Source organism: Amblyraja radiata, chromosome 14, assembly GCF_010909765.2.
Source record: "Amblyraja radiata isolate CabotCenter1 chromosome 14, sAmbRad1.1.pri, whole genome shotgun sequence".
NCBI lineage: Eukaryota > Metazoa > Chordata > Chondrichthyes > Rajiformes > Rajidae > Amblyraja > Amblyraja radiata.
Window position 1 is genome coordinate 21,968,512 of NC_045969.1, and position 18,335 is coordinate 21,986,846.

An 18,335-nucleotide genomic window follows, 5' to 3' on the forward strand; every position below is an offset into this window, starting at 1 on the left:
TAAGTGTTTGGTTCAGTCTTGGTCAGACTTGCGGTAACAGTAGCAAGAGTTATTTTTCATAAAAGCCCTTGAAGATAACATTTTTTTAAACGACTGTTTGAGGTCAAATAATGATGTCATTAACACAGATAAAGGAACAGCACGCAAGATATCAAAGATATGTAACCGCAATTAAACTAATGGAAGGGGAGAACAGAAATGCTGAGGAACGGAAATAAATATTTTCAGTGAATAGTTTAAATATATATATTCTTATTCTAAAAGTAGAGCCGGACATTATTAAAAAGATATTTGGCAAAAATATGGGGCAAGACGAGCAGAACTTAATTTAGGCACTGCCTAAATGACAGCTGAACAATATACTTGAAAAATAATACTTAACATAACATTGGTTCTAAGCAGCCATTCTCTGTGATGCCCAATGAAATGTACAAATTCCAGGCTGAACCTTCTTTCCAAGTTGATTGAAATAATTCCACAAATCCACACATTGATTCATCATTCAAAAGCAAAACTGAAAGGCTATAAGTAAATTATACCACAATTTTAATGTTTGAAGATTTATTTTGTATAAATTTGTTTTCCTGCATGATTACAAAAAAGTTTCCAGCCCATAAGGAGTGACATGAGTAATGTTAAAAAAACTCTGTTTTCATTTCAATTTCACCTCAAATCAGCCAAGGCAAGATTAAATTAAAATGAAAACATTCTGATGCTGTACCAGAATGAGGCACAATTAAGTCAATCTTTTCCAGCATTGACTATTCTGGTCATTCCAGTTAAAATGGCAGCATTGCCCAGCAATGTCAGCGGAATCTGACTTTAGACAGCTACCAAATTCACACTTTGGTAAAGACAGTATAAAAAACCTCATACATCCACTTCAGTGCTATGCTACGCTGTGGAGTCCAGTATAAAGCTTGATTTTTTTTTATATAGAAGTTTAAAAAAATATTACATCTGTGATACTGTTTCATTTTAAAAACTCACCAAATAGATTTAGAAATTCATAATAATTACATCCATCAACTTTACAACTTCCCTTCAAGCTTTGATAGCTGTATGACAACACTTAATGTGCATTATTTGAATATATTGCAATCCCAATGATAAGTAATCTATTAAAGACTACAATATCTTGAAAGTACTATGTAAAGAATGGAAGAGCTGAAGGAATAATGGATACACAGCAAAACATCTTCAACCAATTTCAATTTCCCCTCACCGCGACTCGAGTGCCAACATGAAACCATGAGAGATTTATCTTATTTTGTTCAGCAGCACAGTGAGCAGCAAAAAAAGATTACCATCCCCTTCACCATAACATACTAAACTAAATATAATGCAAGATTACTTTATAAACATACTTTCACACAAAAGTAAAAGTTTTTATAATATGTGTTCTAGTTGGTTGGTTGCCTTCTGGATTACAGTAACACAGTTGGTTGTTTATGAATTGAATCAAGATTCAGGCAAGGGGATGAATATTGATCATAGTGTGAAAATAACCGATGATTCAGACAAACATTGAATGTCTATTCTAAAAGAAAATGCAATTGGAGTCACTGCCTACAACCAGGGTCATGACAATCAAAAGTGGCACAAGGCTGACAGTGATAACACGTATAGGATGTACAATACTCAAGTGCTCAAAAAATCAATTACAACAATAACATTCCAGGTGGATTTGTACATTCCCAGTAAAAGTTCAGTATGTTTCAGAGTGCTTTTCCTATTGCTAATTTACAACTAATACAGTGTTCATTGCAACGCCAAGTTTCTATGCTTTTACCCAAATAACCTTTGATCCTAAATATGATTCCACTTCACATTCCATCAAAATTCCCAAAATCCTGGTATCCAATCATTCAAAGCAGGTCTAGCAGAAGGCAAAAAGCAGCATAAAGGTAATTGTTAGTTTTCACACTTCTGTGTTACATGTCCAAGGCTGCTATGAAGTCCAGTTTTCAGAGGTCACTTTAAAGAGCAGTTGAGGTAAGTTTCTTAACACCCCTTCGCTGAGCCAGGTTTGAGCAGCCAACTGGTTCTAGAATGGGCTGCAATGGTGTGCGGTTCAATGCAGAAAAAGTGGCAGCCATGGCCCCCTAAAAATAAAAGAACACGAGTGAAAAACACAAAGATAAAATGCACATATCTTTACTCAAATCAATGGATCATTAATTTCATAACTATATATTGGAATTTGTAATTGACTTTACAGGGAACCACTACACTAGCATACAACTTCCTCTTCTACGAAGTGCTTGGAGCTATCGACGATATACCAACCAATTTTTCCATACTATGAATTTCAATAAATCATTGTACCATCTTTCCCTCAATTAGAAAATTAACTTAAATTTAAATACAGCAAAATTAGTTAGCATATTAAAATTGTCAGATATTCCACAATCTGTGTGTAGATTTTCTTTTGGAAGTATATGTTGACTTATCTGAAATGCATCTTAGATAGCATTGAACACTGTAGCGCAGTGCACTGGAATGCCACCCTAGATTTTCATGCATTAATCTTTTAATGAACCTAGAAGCGTCTGGCTAAGATAAGTGCGCTACTGACTATGCATGATGCACAAGGATTAAAATGAATTATTTCAGTTTTCACCCTACTTCATTCTAACTTCTCCACATACACAACCTGGGGGGGAAAAAGAATCCCTGGTCTAATTTAGCAACACAAACAGATGTTTACAGGCCTAACCCAGCTAACAAATGGGTTCTGTTTTCAGACATCCATATATTAATTTTGTCCTTTGAACGACTTTTGAATTTAATAATATTCTGGGAGCTCATTTGTATGCACGAGTGTCTGCAAGTTAGCTGTTTATAACCCGGGTAAGCCCTATATTTTAAATTTTAGTCATAAGTCAGATACTGCATGAAAACTGCACAAGGAGTGCTGCAAAATAAACCACTAGGTGGCAAACCACATCCTAACCTACTTATAATTAATGTCTGTAATGATCAACTCTTAATATTATATAAATAGCCTTTTTATAAATAGCTTTGATTTGGAGTAATAATGTAATTTAACTACCTTCCATACATTTTTTCCCCTGTTCAATCCAACAGGAAAATAGATTCATTTTGTACTTAGTATGTGTTATAATTGACACCCAAAAAGCCAATAACTGTGACCCATTTTGTATGTTAAACTAAATTTTGCTTGAGCATCTTCTCATAGCGGTTTTAGTGATGGAGTACAAAGGGCAATATATGTTACTCACAAATCAAATAGGCAAGATCTCACCTTTACTAGATGAGGGGCATCCTGTCGGTTTAAGTGAAACTGTGGAAGTTGATCTCGATGAATAATCCAAGGGTGCCGGAGGATCTGAGCTGTGGATAACCTTTGCTGTGGATCCACATGAAGCATCTTTGATACAAGGTCCTATTACATCAAAAGTTAAAGTCATTATGCTTTCAATTATCGTTAGCGTCACTCTGCTCTGCTCAGTGGGTGGAAAAATTCTCATTACACAATTAAAAATATTGGTGGGTCAATGGCATTTCCAAAGCTTGAATACATTTAGCATCTCTCACAATTTCTTAAAGTACTTTAATTGAATGAAAGATGCAGCATGGAAACAGGTCCAGAGTCCATGTTGGCCATTGATCACCGATTCACACTAGCTCTATGTTATCCCACTTTTACATCCACTCTCCTACATACTGGGGCAATTAACAGAGGCCAATTAACCTCCAAACCCACCTGTTTTGGGGATGTGGGAGGAAAATGGAGCACCCAGAAGAAACCCACCCAATCACAGGGAGAATATGCAAAGTCCACACAGACAGCACCCGAGGTCAGGATTAAACTTTGGATCCGTCTTCCTGATGTACTAGCCAGAGGATCTGGGGTGGCAAAGGAACTGAAGGAGATTCACATTAGGCAGCTGTTGGGTAGACTATTGAGACTGAAGGCTGATAAATCCGCAGGGCCTGATGGTCTGCATCCCAGGGCTCTAGAGATCGTGGACGCATTGGTGATCATTTTCCAATTGTCTATAAATTCAGGATCAGTTCCTGTGGATTGGAGGGTAGCTAATGTTGTTCCACTCTTTAAGAAGGGCGGCAGAGAGAAAACAGGGAATTATAGACCAGTTAGCCTGACAACGGTGGTGAGGAAGATGCTGGAGTCAAAAATAAAAGATGAAATAGCGGCACGTTTGGATCAGTCCGAGTCAGCATGGATTTACGAAGGGGAAATCATGCTTGACTAATCTTCTGGAATTTTTTGAGGATTTAACCAGGATAATGGACAATGGAGAGCCAATGGATGTAATGTACCTGGACTTTCAGAAAGCCTTTGATAAGGTCCCACATAGGAGATTAGTGAGCAAAATGAGAGCACATGATATTGGGGGTAGGGTGCTGACATGGATAGAAAACTGGTTGGCAGACAGGAAACAAAGGGTAGGAATTAACGGATCCCTTTCAGAATGGCAGGCAGTGACTAGTGGGGTACCACAAGGCTCGGTGCTGGGACCGTAGCTATTTATAATATATATTAATGATTTGGGTGAAGGGATTAAAAGTAACATTAGCAAATTTGCAGATGACACAAAGCTGGGTGGCAGTGTGAACTGTGAGGAGGATGCCTTGAGGATGCAGGGCGACTTGGACAGGTTGGGTGAATGGGTAGATGCATGGCAGATGCTGTTCAATGTGGATAATTGTGAGGTTATCCATTGGTGGCAAAACAAGAAGGCAGATTATTATCTAAATGGTGTCAAGTTGGGAAAAGGGGAAGTACAACGGGATCTGGGGGTCCTTGTTCATTTGTCACTGAAAGTAAGTATGCAGGTACAGCAGGCAGTGAAGAAAGCGAATGGCTTGTTGGCCTTCATAACAAGAGGAGTTGAGTATAGGGACAAAAAGGTCCTCCTGCAGTTGTCCAGGGCCCTAGTGACACCATACCTGGAGTATTGTGTGCAGTTTTGGTCTCCAAACTTGAGGAAGGACATTCTTGCTATTGAGGGAGAGCAGCGCAGGTTCACGAGGTTAATTCCTGGGATGATGGGACTGTCATATGTTGATACATTGGAGCGGCTGGGTTTGAATGCTCTGGAATTTAGAAGGATGAGAGGGCTCTTATTGAAACATTTAAGATTATTAAGGGTTTGGACATGCTAGAGGCAGGAAACATGTTCCCAATGCTGGGGGAGTCCAGAACCAGGGACCATAGTTTAAGAATAAGTGGTAAGTCATTTAGAACTGAGATGAGGAAAAACATTTTCACAGAGATTTGTGAGTGTGTGGAATTCTCTGCCTCAGAGGGCGGTGGAGGCTGGTTCTCTGGATGCTTTCAAGTGAGAGTTAGATAGAGCTCTTAGGGATAGCGGTTAAGGAATATGGAGAGAAGGCAGGAACGGGGTACTGATTGTGGATGATCAGCCATGATCACATTGAATGCTGACTCGAGGGGCCGAATGGCCTACTGCTGCACCTATTGTCTATAAACCCGAGTCTCTGACGCTGAGGCAGCAGCTCTACCATCACAACTAAGCCACCCTTATTATTATTTTCTTTCACTCTCTCTTTCTCCTCAATTCTACATAGTTATCTTAACCTCTCTTCCAGTCTTGCTTATTCTATTTCTCTTCTAATCAATGCTGTGGCTGGTACATATCTAATCAAGGTTTTAAAGAATTCATATTATGTTCATGTCATGCAGTCAATCCCGGCTACAGAACTTTTGAAGCTTGGTAGCTATTTCCTAATATATAGGAAATGCACCAGCCAATTTGCTGCCAAAACATTTATCTCAGAAATATTAAATGATAGGTTAAAATTTCCTAGAATACCAGTGATAAAGATCATTCGTCCATATAGATCCAACGTCTTCAGGAACAGGATCCCAAATCTTTGTCTCTAGCAACCATACTGGCACCAGTGATATGGGGTTAGGAGAGTTGGCATACAAACTGCTTACTGTATGCAATTTGGGATTTTTAAGATAATTAGATAGATTTTATGATCCAACCCATTTTCCCCATATAATGAAACAATTCAATGCCAAATCCTTTCCTGGATTATTGTATTAAGTCCCTGGCTTCAGTATCTAGTGTTGCCTTATGTTTGTACATTATTCAACGTATTCTCTACTATCATGCATTCATGCATTTATGCACCTCCCCTTTTCAAGTATTAAACACAATTTATATGTCATAAAATGTCTTCGGAACCAACCTTGGCAACATCAGAGACAGTATCCCAGTAACCTCCAATCAGGCTAAACTTTCCACTACCTATTCTTGCCAATATTTCTTCTGGCGTGTCATCAGGTCCATTAGCAAAGGGGGTGTAACTGAAACAAAATTGAAATTCTCATTAAACCACAAAAATGAAGAGATTAGGAAATTTACATTGATGCACAATCAAGAGCCACACAAAGTAATATTTTCGTTCAACAAGACGTATGCAAAGATGACTTGTTAGAAATAAAATGGTGTTAGAGAACAGGATTGAATACTTCATTAATACTTCAGAATTCTGAATTTGGCCAAATGACATCACCTTGCAGGTCACCTCCAGTGTACAAATGCCCGACGTGTACAGCCTGTACATATGAAGAAGCATTTGTGAGACCAGCGGATGTATTTGCTGGCTGCTGTGGAGCTGTTGGCAACTGTTCTTGACAGTAGCTGGAATTTTGCCACATTGAACTCAAGAAGAATTCTAGTTTTCTAGTTAACACCACGATGACCAGTTAGCGAATGGAGAAGCACAATCTGGGCCAGTAGCAGTATCTGTTTTAAACCCATTAATAACATTTAGAACCTCACCTGCAGGATCATATCTTTTAAATAAAAGCCAAGCTTAGGTTAAATTTGTCATTATCACTTTTATTATTAAGAATGACAAAACAAGATTTTAAATGCTTTTCCAGACTATCGATTCCATATATCTGCTGCAGTGTAGGAACCTAGTTCAGAGTTACACTGATCAAAAAACTGTTTGGATCATGAACATTTCCAAGAAACAGAATCTTGCCGTAACTCAGAGAGGACCCATAGCCATATCGTAATTGATAGGAAATAGGAGACAACCCCCACCCCACTCCCCCCGTCAAGCCTCAACTACATTTCCCCTCCACATAATCTTCAACTCCCTTGCAATCCCAAAATCAATCCAGCCCTTGTACTGTATTTAATAACAGTCACCACGGCTCTTTGGGAGAGAATTCTAAAGATTCACAACCCATAGAAATTCTTCCATGTCTCCACCATGCCCCTTATTTTGAAGATATCTGGTGAGATAAGTATACACGAAGAATGTTATGAAATTAGACGCAAGGAACATCTTACACTGCATTAAGGTATTTCAGAACAATATCTTTGCTGCGCTCCTACATAAAGCAGTTCCAATCCAAAATAGTGATGCCTTGTATGATGTAGTGCTTTCACATGGCAGGCCAGAACAAGCCCCACAAGACAGCTGAAAACTTGCCAACAAATTTGAATATTTCAGACATTTTGAAATACAAATTCTTTAAAAAATAATGAAAAACAATTGTGTTTGTTTAATGAAACGATGAAAAATATTTACATTTTGAATTTTTTAATATAATTTACTGAACACATGCCAGAAACAGTTGGACTCGATATTTCCACACCAAGTTTGTGGGCAGATTATTTATCTTCCAAGGAATTGCATAAGGAGTTCATATACAGGAATGTAAAATACCAGCATGAAGGGGGTCTTTGGATTTGTAAACTTGCATGGTGATTCCAAACTTCGAAACATAGAAAAATAGGTGCAGGAGTAGGCCATTCAGCCCTTTGAGCCAGCACCACCATTCAATATGATCATGACTGAACATCTATAATCAGTAGGTAGACAGAAATGCTGGAGAAACTCAGCGGGTGAGGCAGCATCTATCGAGCAAAGGGAATAGGCAATGTTTCGGGTCGAAACCCTTCTTCAGACTTGTTCAGTCTGAAGAATGGTTTCGACCAGAAACGTTGCCCATTTCCTTCGCTCCATAGATGCTGCCTCACCCGCTGAGATTCTCCAGCATTTTTGTCTACCTTCAATTGTCCAGCATCTGCAGTTCCTTTTTAAACATCTAAAATCAGTACCCCGTTCCTGCTTTTCCCCCCATATCCCTGAGAGCTAAATCTAACTCTCTTGAAAACATCCAGTGAATTGGCCTCAACTGCCTTCTGTTGCAGAGAATTCGACAGATTCACAACTCTGAGTGAAAAAGTTTTTCCTCATCTCAGTCCTAAATGGCCTACCCCTTATTCTTAAACTGTGACCCCTGGTTCTGGACTCTCCCAACATCGGGAACATTTCTCGTGCAGCTACCCTGTCAAATCCTTTAAGAATTTTATGTTTCTATAAGATTCCCTCTCATCCTTCTAAATTCCAGTGAATACAAGCCCAATCAACCCATTCCTTCATATGTCATTCCCACCACCCTGGTGAACCTACGATGCACTCCCTCAATAGCAAGAATGTTCTTCCTCAAATAAGAAGACCAAAATTGCACACAATACTCCAGGTGTGGTTTCACCAGGGCCCTGTACAACTGCAGTAGGACCGCCTTGCTCCAAAACTCAAATCCTCTCGCAATGAAGGCCAACATGCCATTACCTTTCTTCACTGCCTGCTGTACCTGTATGCTTACTTTCAGTGACTGATGTACAAAGGCACCCGGGTCTTGTTGCACCTCCCCTTTTCCTAATCTGACACCATTTAGATAATAATCTGCCTTCCTGTTCTTACCACCAAAGTGGATAATCTCATTTATCCACATTATACCGTATATGCCCACTCACCCAACCTATCCGAGTCACCCTGCAGCCTTATATCACCCGCCTCGCAGCTCACACTGCCACAACTTGGTGGTACATGCATGCAAAAATGCTGTACATTGAATGTAGAACTGCCAGCATTTCCATCAACTTCTAGCACAGAATAATAGTCACACAAATTTAACTTTATTTTGTTTTGTTTAATTGCTATATCCATCTTCACATGCAACACAAAGCATGCAGAAGAGTCACTGCCTTTAACCTGGATGGATAGTTTTTTCAATTACGATTAATAATGAAAACTGCCCACAAACTTACCCAGTGAGCATTGTGTAGAGAAGAACACCAAGACTCCATATATCACATGCTGCATCATATCCTTGCCGCTTTAAGACCTACGAAGTATAATACATTAACGTAGTTAGCAGCTTATGTTTACAATTCACCTTTTAATGAATGACTTTATCAGCACAGTGTGTGCAGTATTGGCATTCAAATTTGATACAAGAGCTTTCAGTGGGCAATGCATAGTTGAACTAAGTTGCTGCCTGGAATGAGGAAATACAGGTTGAGGCATCTACCAAGAACAACCGAAAACTTAGCACCAAAAGGATTGTGAAGCTATGAAATTAATTTGCATTTTCATTGAAACATTCCCTACGGATGCGATGGATATATCCATCTTATCTTATACATACTTAGCCTTTGTTTAACTACACCAAATGCCTTTAAATGTTGTCTTAATTACAATGTCTTAATGTTGTCTTAATTACAATTAGAATTTCATTGCAGAACATCACATGACATTCTGCATAGATCAAAGATAAAATACCTTTGAGGGCCCTTCCATTGTGAACATCAGTAATTATACAGGATGCATGGAATCAGATTTAGACAGTTGCAAAAACACATTAGTTTGTAGCACTATTATCTGAGCCATAATAATAGAAATGTAACCCCTTACTTCAGGATTTGAAAACATCAATTTTTGATTATGGATCTGGGACAACTAATAAAAAGTGCAACTTTCCAGCTTTAAAGGAGCTACAGAAATCCAAGGTATCTTGGTACTAAATTACATGGTGAATATGTGTTACAGACAAGAGCCCAACTGAGACATCTACAGTGCCCTCCATAATGTTTGGGACAAAGACACATCATTTATTTATTTGCCTCTGTGCTCCACAATTTGAGATTTGTAATAGAAAAAAAAAAAATCACATGTGGTTAAAGTGCAAATTGTCAGATTTTATTGAAGGCCATTTTTATACATTTGGTTTCAACATGCAGAAATTACTACTGTGTTTATACATAGTCCCCCCCATTTCAGGGCACCGTGATGTTTGGGACACATGGCTTCACAGGCGTTTGTAATTGCTCAGGTGTGTTTAATTGCCTCCTTAATGCATGTATAAGAGAGCTCTCAGCACCGAGTCTTTCCTCCAGTCTTTCCATCACCTTTGGAAACTTTTATTGCTGTTTATCAACATGAGGACCAAAGTTGTGACAATGGAAGTCAAAGAAGCCATTATGAGTGAGAAACAAGAATAAAACTGTTATTTTATATAGGTAAGCTGAAGGTTTGGCTGAAGAGACATCAGCCAAACCTTAAGCTTGCCAAAATCAACTGTTTGGAACATCATTAAGAAGAAAGAGAGCAGTGGTGAGCTTACTAATCGCAAAGGGACTAGCAGGCCAAGGACCTTCACAGCTGATGACAGAAGCATTCTCTCCATAATAAAGAAAAATCTCCAAACACCTGTTCAACAGATCAGAAACATTCTTCAGGAGTCAGGGGTTGATTTGTCAATGACCACTGTCCGCAGAAGACTTCATGAACAGAAATACAGAGGCTACATTGGCAGATGCAAACCACTGGTTAGCCGCAAAAATAGGATGGCCGGGTCACAGTTTTCGGCTGTGGGCCGAGCATCAAAATTCTATATGTATTCTATATGTATTCTATAAAATATAATTAATATAATTGTGAGTTTTTTTTTAAATTAACTGCCGCAGAGGTCCTCTTGAACCAGCCTAATTAATAGGTCAGGGCAGTTCTTCTGGGTTCCCCCGTTTACTGAACCCCACTGACTGCCAGTGTGCAGAGTGGGGGTCACGGCCATAGTGGGACTAGGGCAGTGCCAGGCTGGGGGAAGGTTAAGGCAGGAAAATGCCTAACCCTAACGCTAACTCGCCCCCCTCCCAGAGCTGCCCAAGGCTCGAGCTGGAGCAGCTTTGGGATCGGCTGCGGGCTCCGTACTGTGGACCTGCAGCGCGTCCACCTCGGCCAGCATGCCCTTCTGGTGGTGGCAATGGAGCGGGGCAGCACTGCCTTGTACATCGCCCGGGCTGCCTTCAGCACTACCAAAGCGCCGGCATCAGACCGCCCGCTCGCTTGCTGCAACACCGGCCGGCCGACAGCCCGACCGACTCCTCGCAGCACTCACCGGAGGCCCGGCCCAACCCTCACCTCCCGGCAGAGGCCCGGCTCAAGGCTCACCTCCTGGCAGCCCAACCCTCACCTCCTGGCGGAGGCCCGGCCCAACGCTCACCACTGACGACCCGACAGACAGACTGGATTGACAGAGGGACCCTAATCCTAACCCTAGCTCTACATTTGTAATTTATCATTTTTATTTACCAGTACACATTACAACATTATAAAGATAAATCAAATGAAAAACAAAATTATCAGCAAGGTGAGCATTACCTTTATCCTTGGAAACCTTGCTATTGCTATTGATGTAATGAGGAGGCAGCCATGATCCCAGCATCCTCGCTGCCTAGCGACCATAAAACAAAGAGCGGGATTGGCCAATTTGCACCTGACCTCAATGTCAAACGTGCATTGATTGAATAATTCCTACTCAGAAAATTTGAGGTTTTTCTCATATTTCTTAACAATGTGAAAGTTTTGGTCTTGATGAGTTTCAGGTGTGATTTCCCTTCCTACCTATGTTCAAGACACATCATACACTCTCCGCTGCCTCCGCGCATTCCATTCTCTAGGCCCTCACCCCCTCATCTTCACCATGGATGTCCAGTCACTCTACACCTCCATCCCACCACCAGGATGGTCTCAAAGCCCTCCGGTTCTTTCTCGACCAGAGAAGCAACCTATACCCAGCCACTGACACTCTCCTCCGCCTAGCGGAGCTGGTCCTTACCCTCAATAACTTCATGTTTGACTCCTCCCATTTCCCCCAAGTACAAGGCGTAGCTATGGGCACACGCATGGGGCCCCAGCTACGCCTGCCTCTTTGTCGGGTACGTCGAACAATCCTTGTTCAATACGTACCAGGGCCCCATCCCCGGCCAAAGTGAGCAACACCGGAAATTGGAGGAACAGCACCTCATATTCCGCTTGGGGAGTCTGCATCCTGCGCGCATGAACATTGAATTCTCCCAATTTTGTTAGCCCTTGCTGTCTCCTCCCCTTCCTCAGCCCTCGGGCTGTCTCCTCCCATCCCTCAGACCTCGGGCTCCTCCTCCTCCTTTTTCCTTCCTTCTCCCCGCCACCCCCTATCAGTCTGAAGAAGGGTTTCGGCCCGAAACGTTGCCTATTTCCTTCGCTCCATAGATGCTGCTGCACCCGCTGAGTTTCTTCAGCATTTTTGTGTACCTGTGATTTCTAATATATTTTTACACAATATGTTAAGTATTCAGATGGTTCTGTGAGTTGGGTCATGAAACTAAACGAAAAAGATCCTCGGCCCACAGCCTATTTGCCAAGAGGTACTTAAAAGAGCAATCACAGTTCTGGAAAAAAAGGTCTTGTGTTCAGATGAGACGAAGATAAACTTATATCAGAGTGATGGCAAGAACAAAGTTTGGAGGGGAGATGGAATGGCCCAAGATCCAAAGCATACCATCTCATCTATGAAACAGTGGTGCGGGTGTTTGTAATTGTTCACATGTGTTTATTGCCTCCTTAATGCAGGTATAAGAGAGTTCTCAGGACCTAGTCTTTCCTCCAGTCTTTCCATCACCTTTGGAAACTTTTAGTTTTAGTTTAGTTTAGATTAGAGTTACAGCACAGAAAACAGGCCCTTCAGCCCACTGGGTCCGCGCCGACCAGCAATCCCCCGCACACTAACGCTATCTTACGCACGCATGAAGGACAATTTACAATTTTACCAAAGACCATTAACCTACACACCTGTACGTCTTTGGAGTGTGGGAGGAAGCCGGAGCTTCCGGAGAAAACCCAGGTGGTCACGGGGAGAATGTACAAATGCCGTACAGACTATACTATAGAACGGGTCCCAAACGGCTAGTTCTATAGTATAGTCTCTTTGAATGAGTGGAAGAAAAGACTCATGGGAAGTGGAAGAGAAGATCAGTCTTGTGGATGTGGGGACAAGTGTTTTGTTTTATTGCTGTTTATCAACACGAGGACCCAAGTTGTGCCAATAAAACTGTTAGAGACATCAACCAAACCTTAGGCTTACCAAAATCAACTGTTTAGAACATCAGTTTGCCAAGAAGTACTTAAAAGAGCAACCACAGTTCTGGAAAAAGGTCTGGTGGACAGATGAGACGAAGATTAACATATCAGAGTGATGGCAAGACCAAGGTACTGCCCAAGATCCAAAGCATACTACCTCATCTGTGAAACACAATGGTGGGAGTGTTATGGCTTGGGCATGTATGGCTGCTGAAGGTACTGGCTCACTTATCTTCATTGATGATACAACTGCTGATGGTAGTAGCGTAATGAATTCTGAAGTGTATAGAGACACCTATTTGCACAAATTCAAACAAATGCCTCAAAACTCATTGGCCGGCGGTTCATTCCACAGCAAGATAATGATCCCAAACATACTGCTAAAGCAACAAAGGAGTCTTTCAAAGCTAATAAATTGTGAATTCTTGAGTGGCCAAGTCAATCGCCCGATCTGAACCCAACTGAGCATGCCTTTCATATGCTGAAGAGAAAACTGAAGGGGACTAGCCCCCAAAACAAGCATTTGTTGAAGATGGCTGCAATACAGGCTGGGCAGGTCATCACCAGAGAAGACACTCAGCAACTGGTGATGTCCATCAATTGCAGACTTCAAGCAGTCATTGCATGCAAAGGATATGCAACAAAATACTAAACATGACTACTTTCATTTACATTACATTGCTGTGTCCCAAACATTAGGATGCCCTGAAATTGGGGGGTGACTCTGTATAAACACTGCTGTAATTTCTACATGGTGAAACCAAAATGTATAAAAATGGCCTTTATTAAAATCTGACAATGTGCACTTTAATCACATGTGATTTTTTTTCTATTACAAATCTCAAATTGTGGAGTACAGGGGCAAATAAATAAATGATGGGTCTTTGTCCCAAACATTATGGAGGGCATAGTATTATTTGCAGGTCAATAAAGAACAAAGTATTTCTGAACATGTCACTGCACTTCAAAGTAATGTCTTGTGTCGAAAACACTGCTGAGAAGATTGGAAACAGAACAAGCAATGCTGCATTCTATTCTTTCATCTTTCAAGACTTGAATGTCTTTTATTAAACTAATAATACTTTTGGTAAAGACTGTTCTACATCAATTTACAAGCTGCAACATGCCTTGTAAATTGATGTCAATTGCATCATTCTGGGAAACCAACTAAATGGATAGTCTGGCAAACAAAACCACCGATGATGCAATTGGATTGCAATTCTCAGGGAGGGTTAAGGTAGACATATGGAACAAAGTAGACAATAATTTACATTGTGTGAGATACTTGAAATTGCTTGAAGCTATCACTTGAGTGTATCAATATTTATTTATTTTCCTCATCTTGATGAGCGCAAAACTTAATTGGGGGAAAAAAATTAAGATATAGAGAGAACAACTGTTGAACAAACATTTTGTTTGAAAAGTTGCTTCCATTATCTTAATTCCATTCACTGCCTTCAATTTTATCGTATCACTTCTAACAAAGAAAGGTCAAAGTCTTGACCAAATCTACATCTAGACCATTGCCAGGGATGATTAGCCCACTCATCCTGCATGGAAAGGAGCTGCTGATCACAGATAATCTCACCTAATGCAACTAAAACTGGTACCTCAGCATAATGGAACAGTGAAGGGTTGATCTGCAACCTACCATACTCTGCCAAGTATAGATTTCAGATATGCTGCAGTGCCATGGAATACCTTGATGAACATTGAATATTTTGTTGTTTCAAGAGACACTTAATTTTTTTTTAAATATTTCAACAAAAGACACATCTTACCTCAGGAGCAACAAAATTAGCTGTGTAACATGGAGTCATGAGAAGGCCATTGTCAGCACGTAACTGCTTAGCAAATCCAAAGTCACAAATGCGAATCGATTCTGGATTGCCTGACTCATCCACATACAAGATGTTGCTTGGTTTCAAGTCTCTGTGCACCACCTATATGGATTAATATAAATAGAGAACTTTATTCCTTTATCAATCTATTCTCAATGAAATAATACACTGGTTAGGCTATTACTCATAGCCATATTGCTCAGATGTACAGCAAATGCACAAATATTCAAAAGGTCTTTTGAAATTGATGAATACGCTTCGAAACATGTCACCGTCAGACATTAAAATGTTTGCAATTTATTCCTGCTTCAATATAGATTCACTGGATATCTTTTGATTCAGCGTGGAACAGTTAATGGCAGCCAAGTCTCTTAAATATAGGAAATAAACTACTACAATGACGTTAGTTAATTAGTAAATATCCTAGTAGTTCACTGTGGATTGGAGGGTAGCTAGTGTTATCCCACTTTTCAAGAAAGGAGCGAGAGAGAAAACGGGGAATTACAGACCAGTAAGCCTGACTTCGGTGGTGGGAAAGATGCTGGAGTCAATTATTAAAGAGGGAATAATGGGGCATTTGGATAGAGGAAAAACGATTAGTCCAAGTCAACATGGATTTATGAAAGGGAAATCGTGCTTGACTAATCTTCTGGAATTTTTTGAGGACGTTACAAGTAAAATGGATGAAGGGGAGCCAGTGGATGTAGTGTATCTAGACTTTCAGAAAGCCTTTGATAAGGTCCCACACGAGAGACTGGTGACTAAAATTAGAGCACATGGTATTGGGGGTAGGGTGTTGACATGGATAGAAAATTGGTTGGCAGACAGAAAGCAAAGAGTAGGAGTGAACAGGTCCTTTTCAGAATGGCATGCAGTGGCGAGTGGAGTGCCGCAAGGCTCGGTGTTGGGGCCGCAACTGTTTACCATATATATTAATGATTTGGAAAAGGGAATTAGGAGCAACACTAACAAGTTTGCGGATGACACAAAGCTGAGTGGCTGTGTGAGCTGTGAAGAGGATGTTAGGAGGTTGCAGGGTGACCTGGACAGGTTGAGTGAGTGGGCAGATACGTGGCAGATGCAGTATAATATAGATAAATATGAGGTTATCCACTTTGGCGGCAAAAACAAGGGAACAGATTATTATCTCAATGGGGTTAGGTTAGGTAAGGGGGAGGTGCAGCGAAACCTGGGTGTCCTTGTACACCGGTCACTGAAAGTTGGCTTACAGGTACAGCAGGCAGTGAAGAAAGCTAATGGAATGTTGGCCTTCATAACAAGAGGATTTCAGTATAGTAGTAAAGAGGTTCTTCTGCAGTTGTATAGGGCTCTGGTGAGACCACATCTGGAGTATTGTGTACAGTTTTGGTATCCTGATTTGAGGAAGGACATCCTTGTGATTGAGGCAGTGTAGCGTAGGTTCACGAGATTGATCCCTGGGATGGCGGGCTGTCATATGAGGAAAGATTGAAAAGACTAGGCTTGTATTCACTGGAGTTCAGAAGGATGCGGGGGATCTCATAGAAACATAAAATTATAAAAGAACTGTACAAGCTAGATGCAGGAAAAATGTTCTCAATGTTGGGCGAGTCCAGAACCAGGGGCCAGTCTTAGTATAAAGGGGAGGCCATTTAAGACTGAGGTGAGAAAAAACGTTTTCGCCCAGAGAGTTGTGAATTTATGGAATTCCCTGCCACAGAGGGCAGTGGAGGCCAAGTCACTGGATGGATTTAAGAGAGAGTTAGATAGAGCTCTAGGGGCTAGTGGAGTCAAGGGATATGGGGAGAAGGCAGGCACGGGTTATTGATAGGGGACGATCAGCCTTGATCACAATGAATGGCGGTGCTGGCTCGAAGGGCAGAATGGCCTCCTCCTGCACCTATTTTCTATGTTCACGATACTCAATGCTCCTTCAGTGCATCAGTGGTGAAGAGTTCAGGTGATGCTAGGATTTCCCCTGTGGTTGTCAGGATTTTTACACTTTCCAAGTTAAGCTAAACATAAGCACTTTAATTTAGATTTTTTTTTAGTTCAGTTCAGAGATACAGACTGGAAATAGACCATTTGGTCCACTGAGTACACTAGTTCTATCCTACATTCCAGACATTTCACAAAAGCCAATTAACCTACCAACCTGCACATCATTGGAATGTGGGAGGAAACCTGAGCACCTGGAGAAAACCCACGCGGTCACAGGGAGTATGTACAAAATGTACAGACAGCGCCCATAATCAGGATCAAACGCTGGTCTCTAGCACTGTAAGGCAGCAACTCTGCTGCGCCACTGGGTCGCCCAATTGATATTCAAATAAAGGGACAACATGATGAAAGGGAGAAAGTAAATAAGGGGAAAATGTATCAAATATTTTCTACCGAGTTATCAGTTCCTTACAGTTTTAGTTCTGGTATTAATTTGGAAATGATTTTGCACCTCAGAAGTTATCCAAACAGAGCCATCAGAATTTTGCAGAGAGTGTTTCAAGTCACCCTGGACCAATAAACTGAAAGTTTCTTCTCTATGGCAGTAAAATTAGTTTGGACATGTCAATCAAATTTATTAAGTTAGATGACAAATCATCAGAACTATAAAAGTATCCTGCAGCAAACATCAGCACATACATGAAGTATGATAAGGTCATAAGGAATAGGAGTAGAATTAGGCCATTTGGCCCGTCAAGTCTACTATGCCATTCAATCATAGCATTTCTATCTCTCCCTCCTAACCCCATTCTGCCTTCTCTCTACAGGAGAGAATGAAGGATATAAACTATGGAGAAAAGCATTCACCTTTATATGGGAAAATGTATTAGGAATCACCTATTCATTCCCCAAAGTCCAGATGCAGAACTAGGAGATAGTGCTGGTGAGAAACAAAGGTAAGGGAGGATTGTGGGATAGGATGTGGGATTGGGGTGAGGAGAACAGGATGCAAGGTTGAGTGGAGGGCTGCAGTTTTAATAAATTATTTATTTATTTGCGGTGTCAAATATAAAACAAATCAAATTTACATGAGACCTTACTTTTAACTTTGGTGTGCGAGTATTGCGCACTCAGCTTTGGTCTGCAGTTTAGTTTCTATTAACATGAACATTACTGACTGAAAAAGGTTTGAAGCAATTAAATACTGCTACTCGTTTCCACAATGAATTCCAACCATTAGAAACAGCTGCTCTAAAATTTATCAACATCTTTAATAAAGGTGACTTTGACCGCAAGGGCACAATCAACATACAGTCAGGTTATTTCATGTCAGCCCACAGCTGGCGT

At 40.8% G+C, this 18,335-nt stretch overlaps 1 protein-coding gene across 2 annotated transcripts in view; it reads right to left on the reverse strand.

Moving 5' to 3' along the window:
- Nucleotides 1–529: 529 nt before the first annotated feature.
- The window catches only part of LOC116980492 (ribosomal protein S6 kinase alpha-3), a 73,355-nt gene continuing 55,549 nt past the window's right edge, over nt 530–18,335 (reverse strand). For both annotated transcript variants that reach the window (XM_033032769.1, XM_033032770.1), the window contains 5 exons: nt 15,009–15,170; nt 9,099–9,175; nt 6,211–6,328; nt 3,269–3,409; nt 530–2,105 (listed from right to left, as the gene is read on the reverse strand). In XM_033032769.1, coding sequence (XP_032888660.1) covers nt 1,980–2,105; nt 3,269–3,409; nt 6,211–6,328; nt 9,099–9,175; nt 15,009–15,170 — 624 coding nt within the window. In that variant the 3' untranslated portion in view covers nt 530–1,979. The remainder of the gene's footprint in view (nt 2,106–3,268; nt 3,410–6,210; nt 6,329–9,098; nt 9,176–15,008; nt 15,171–18,335) is intronic.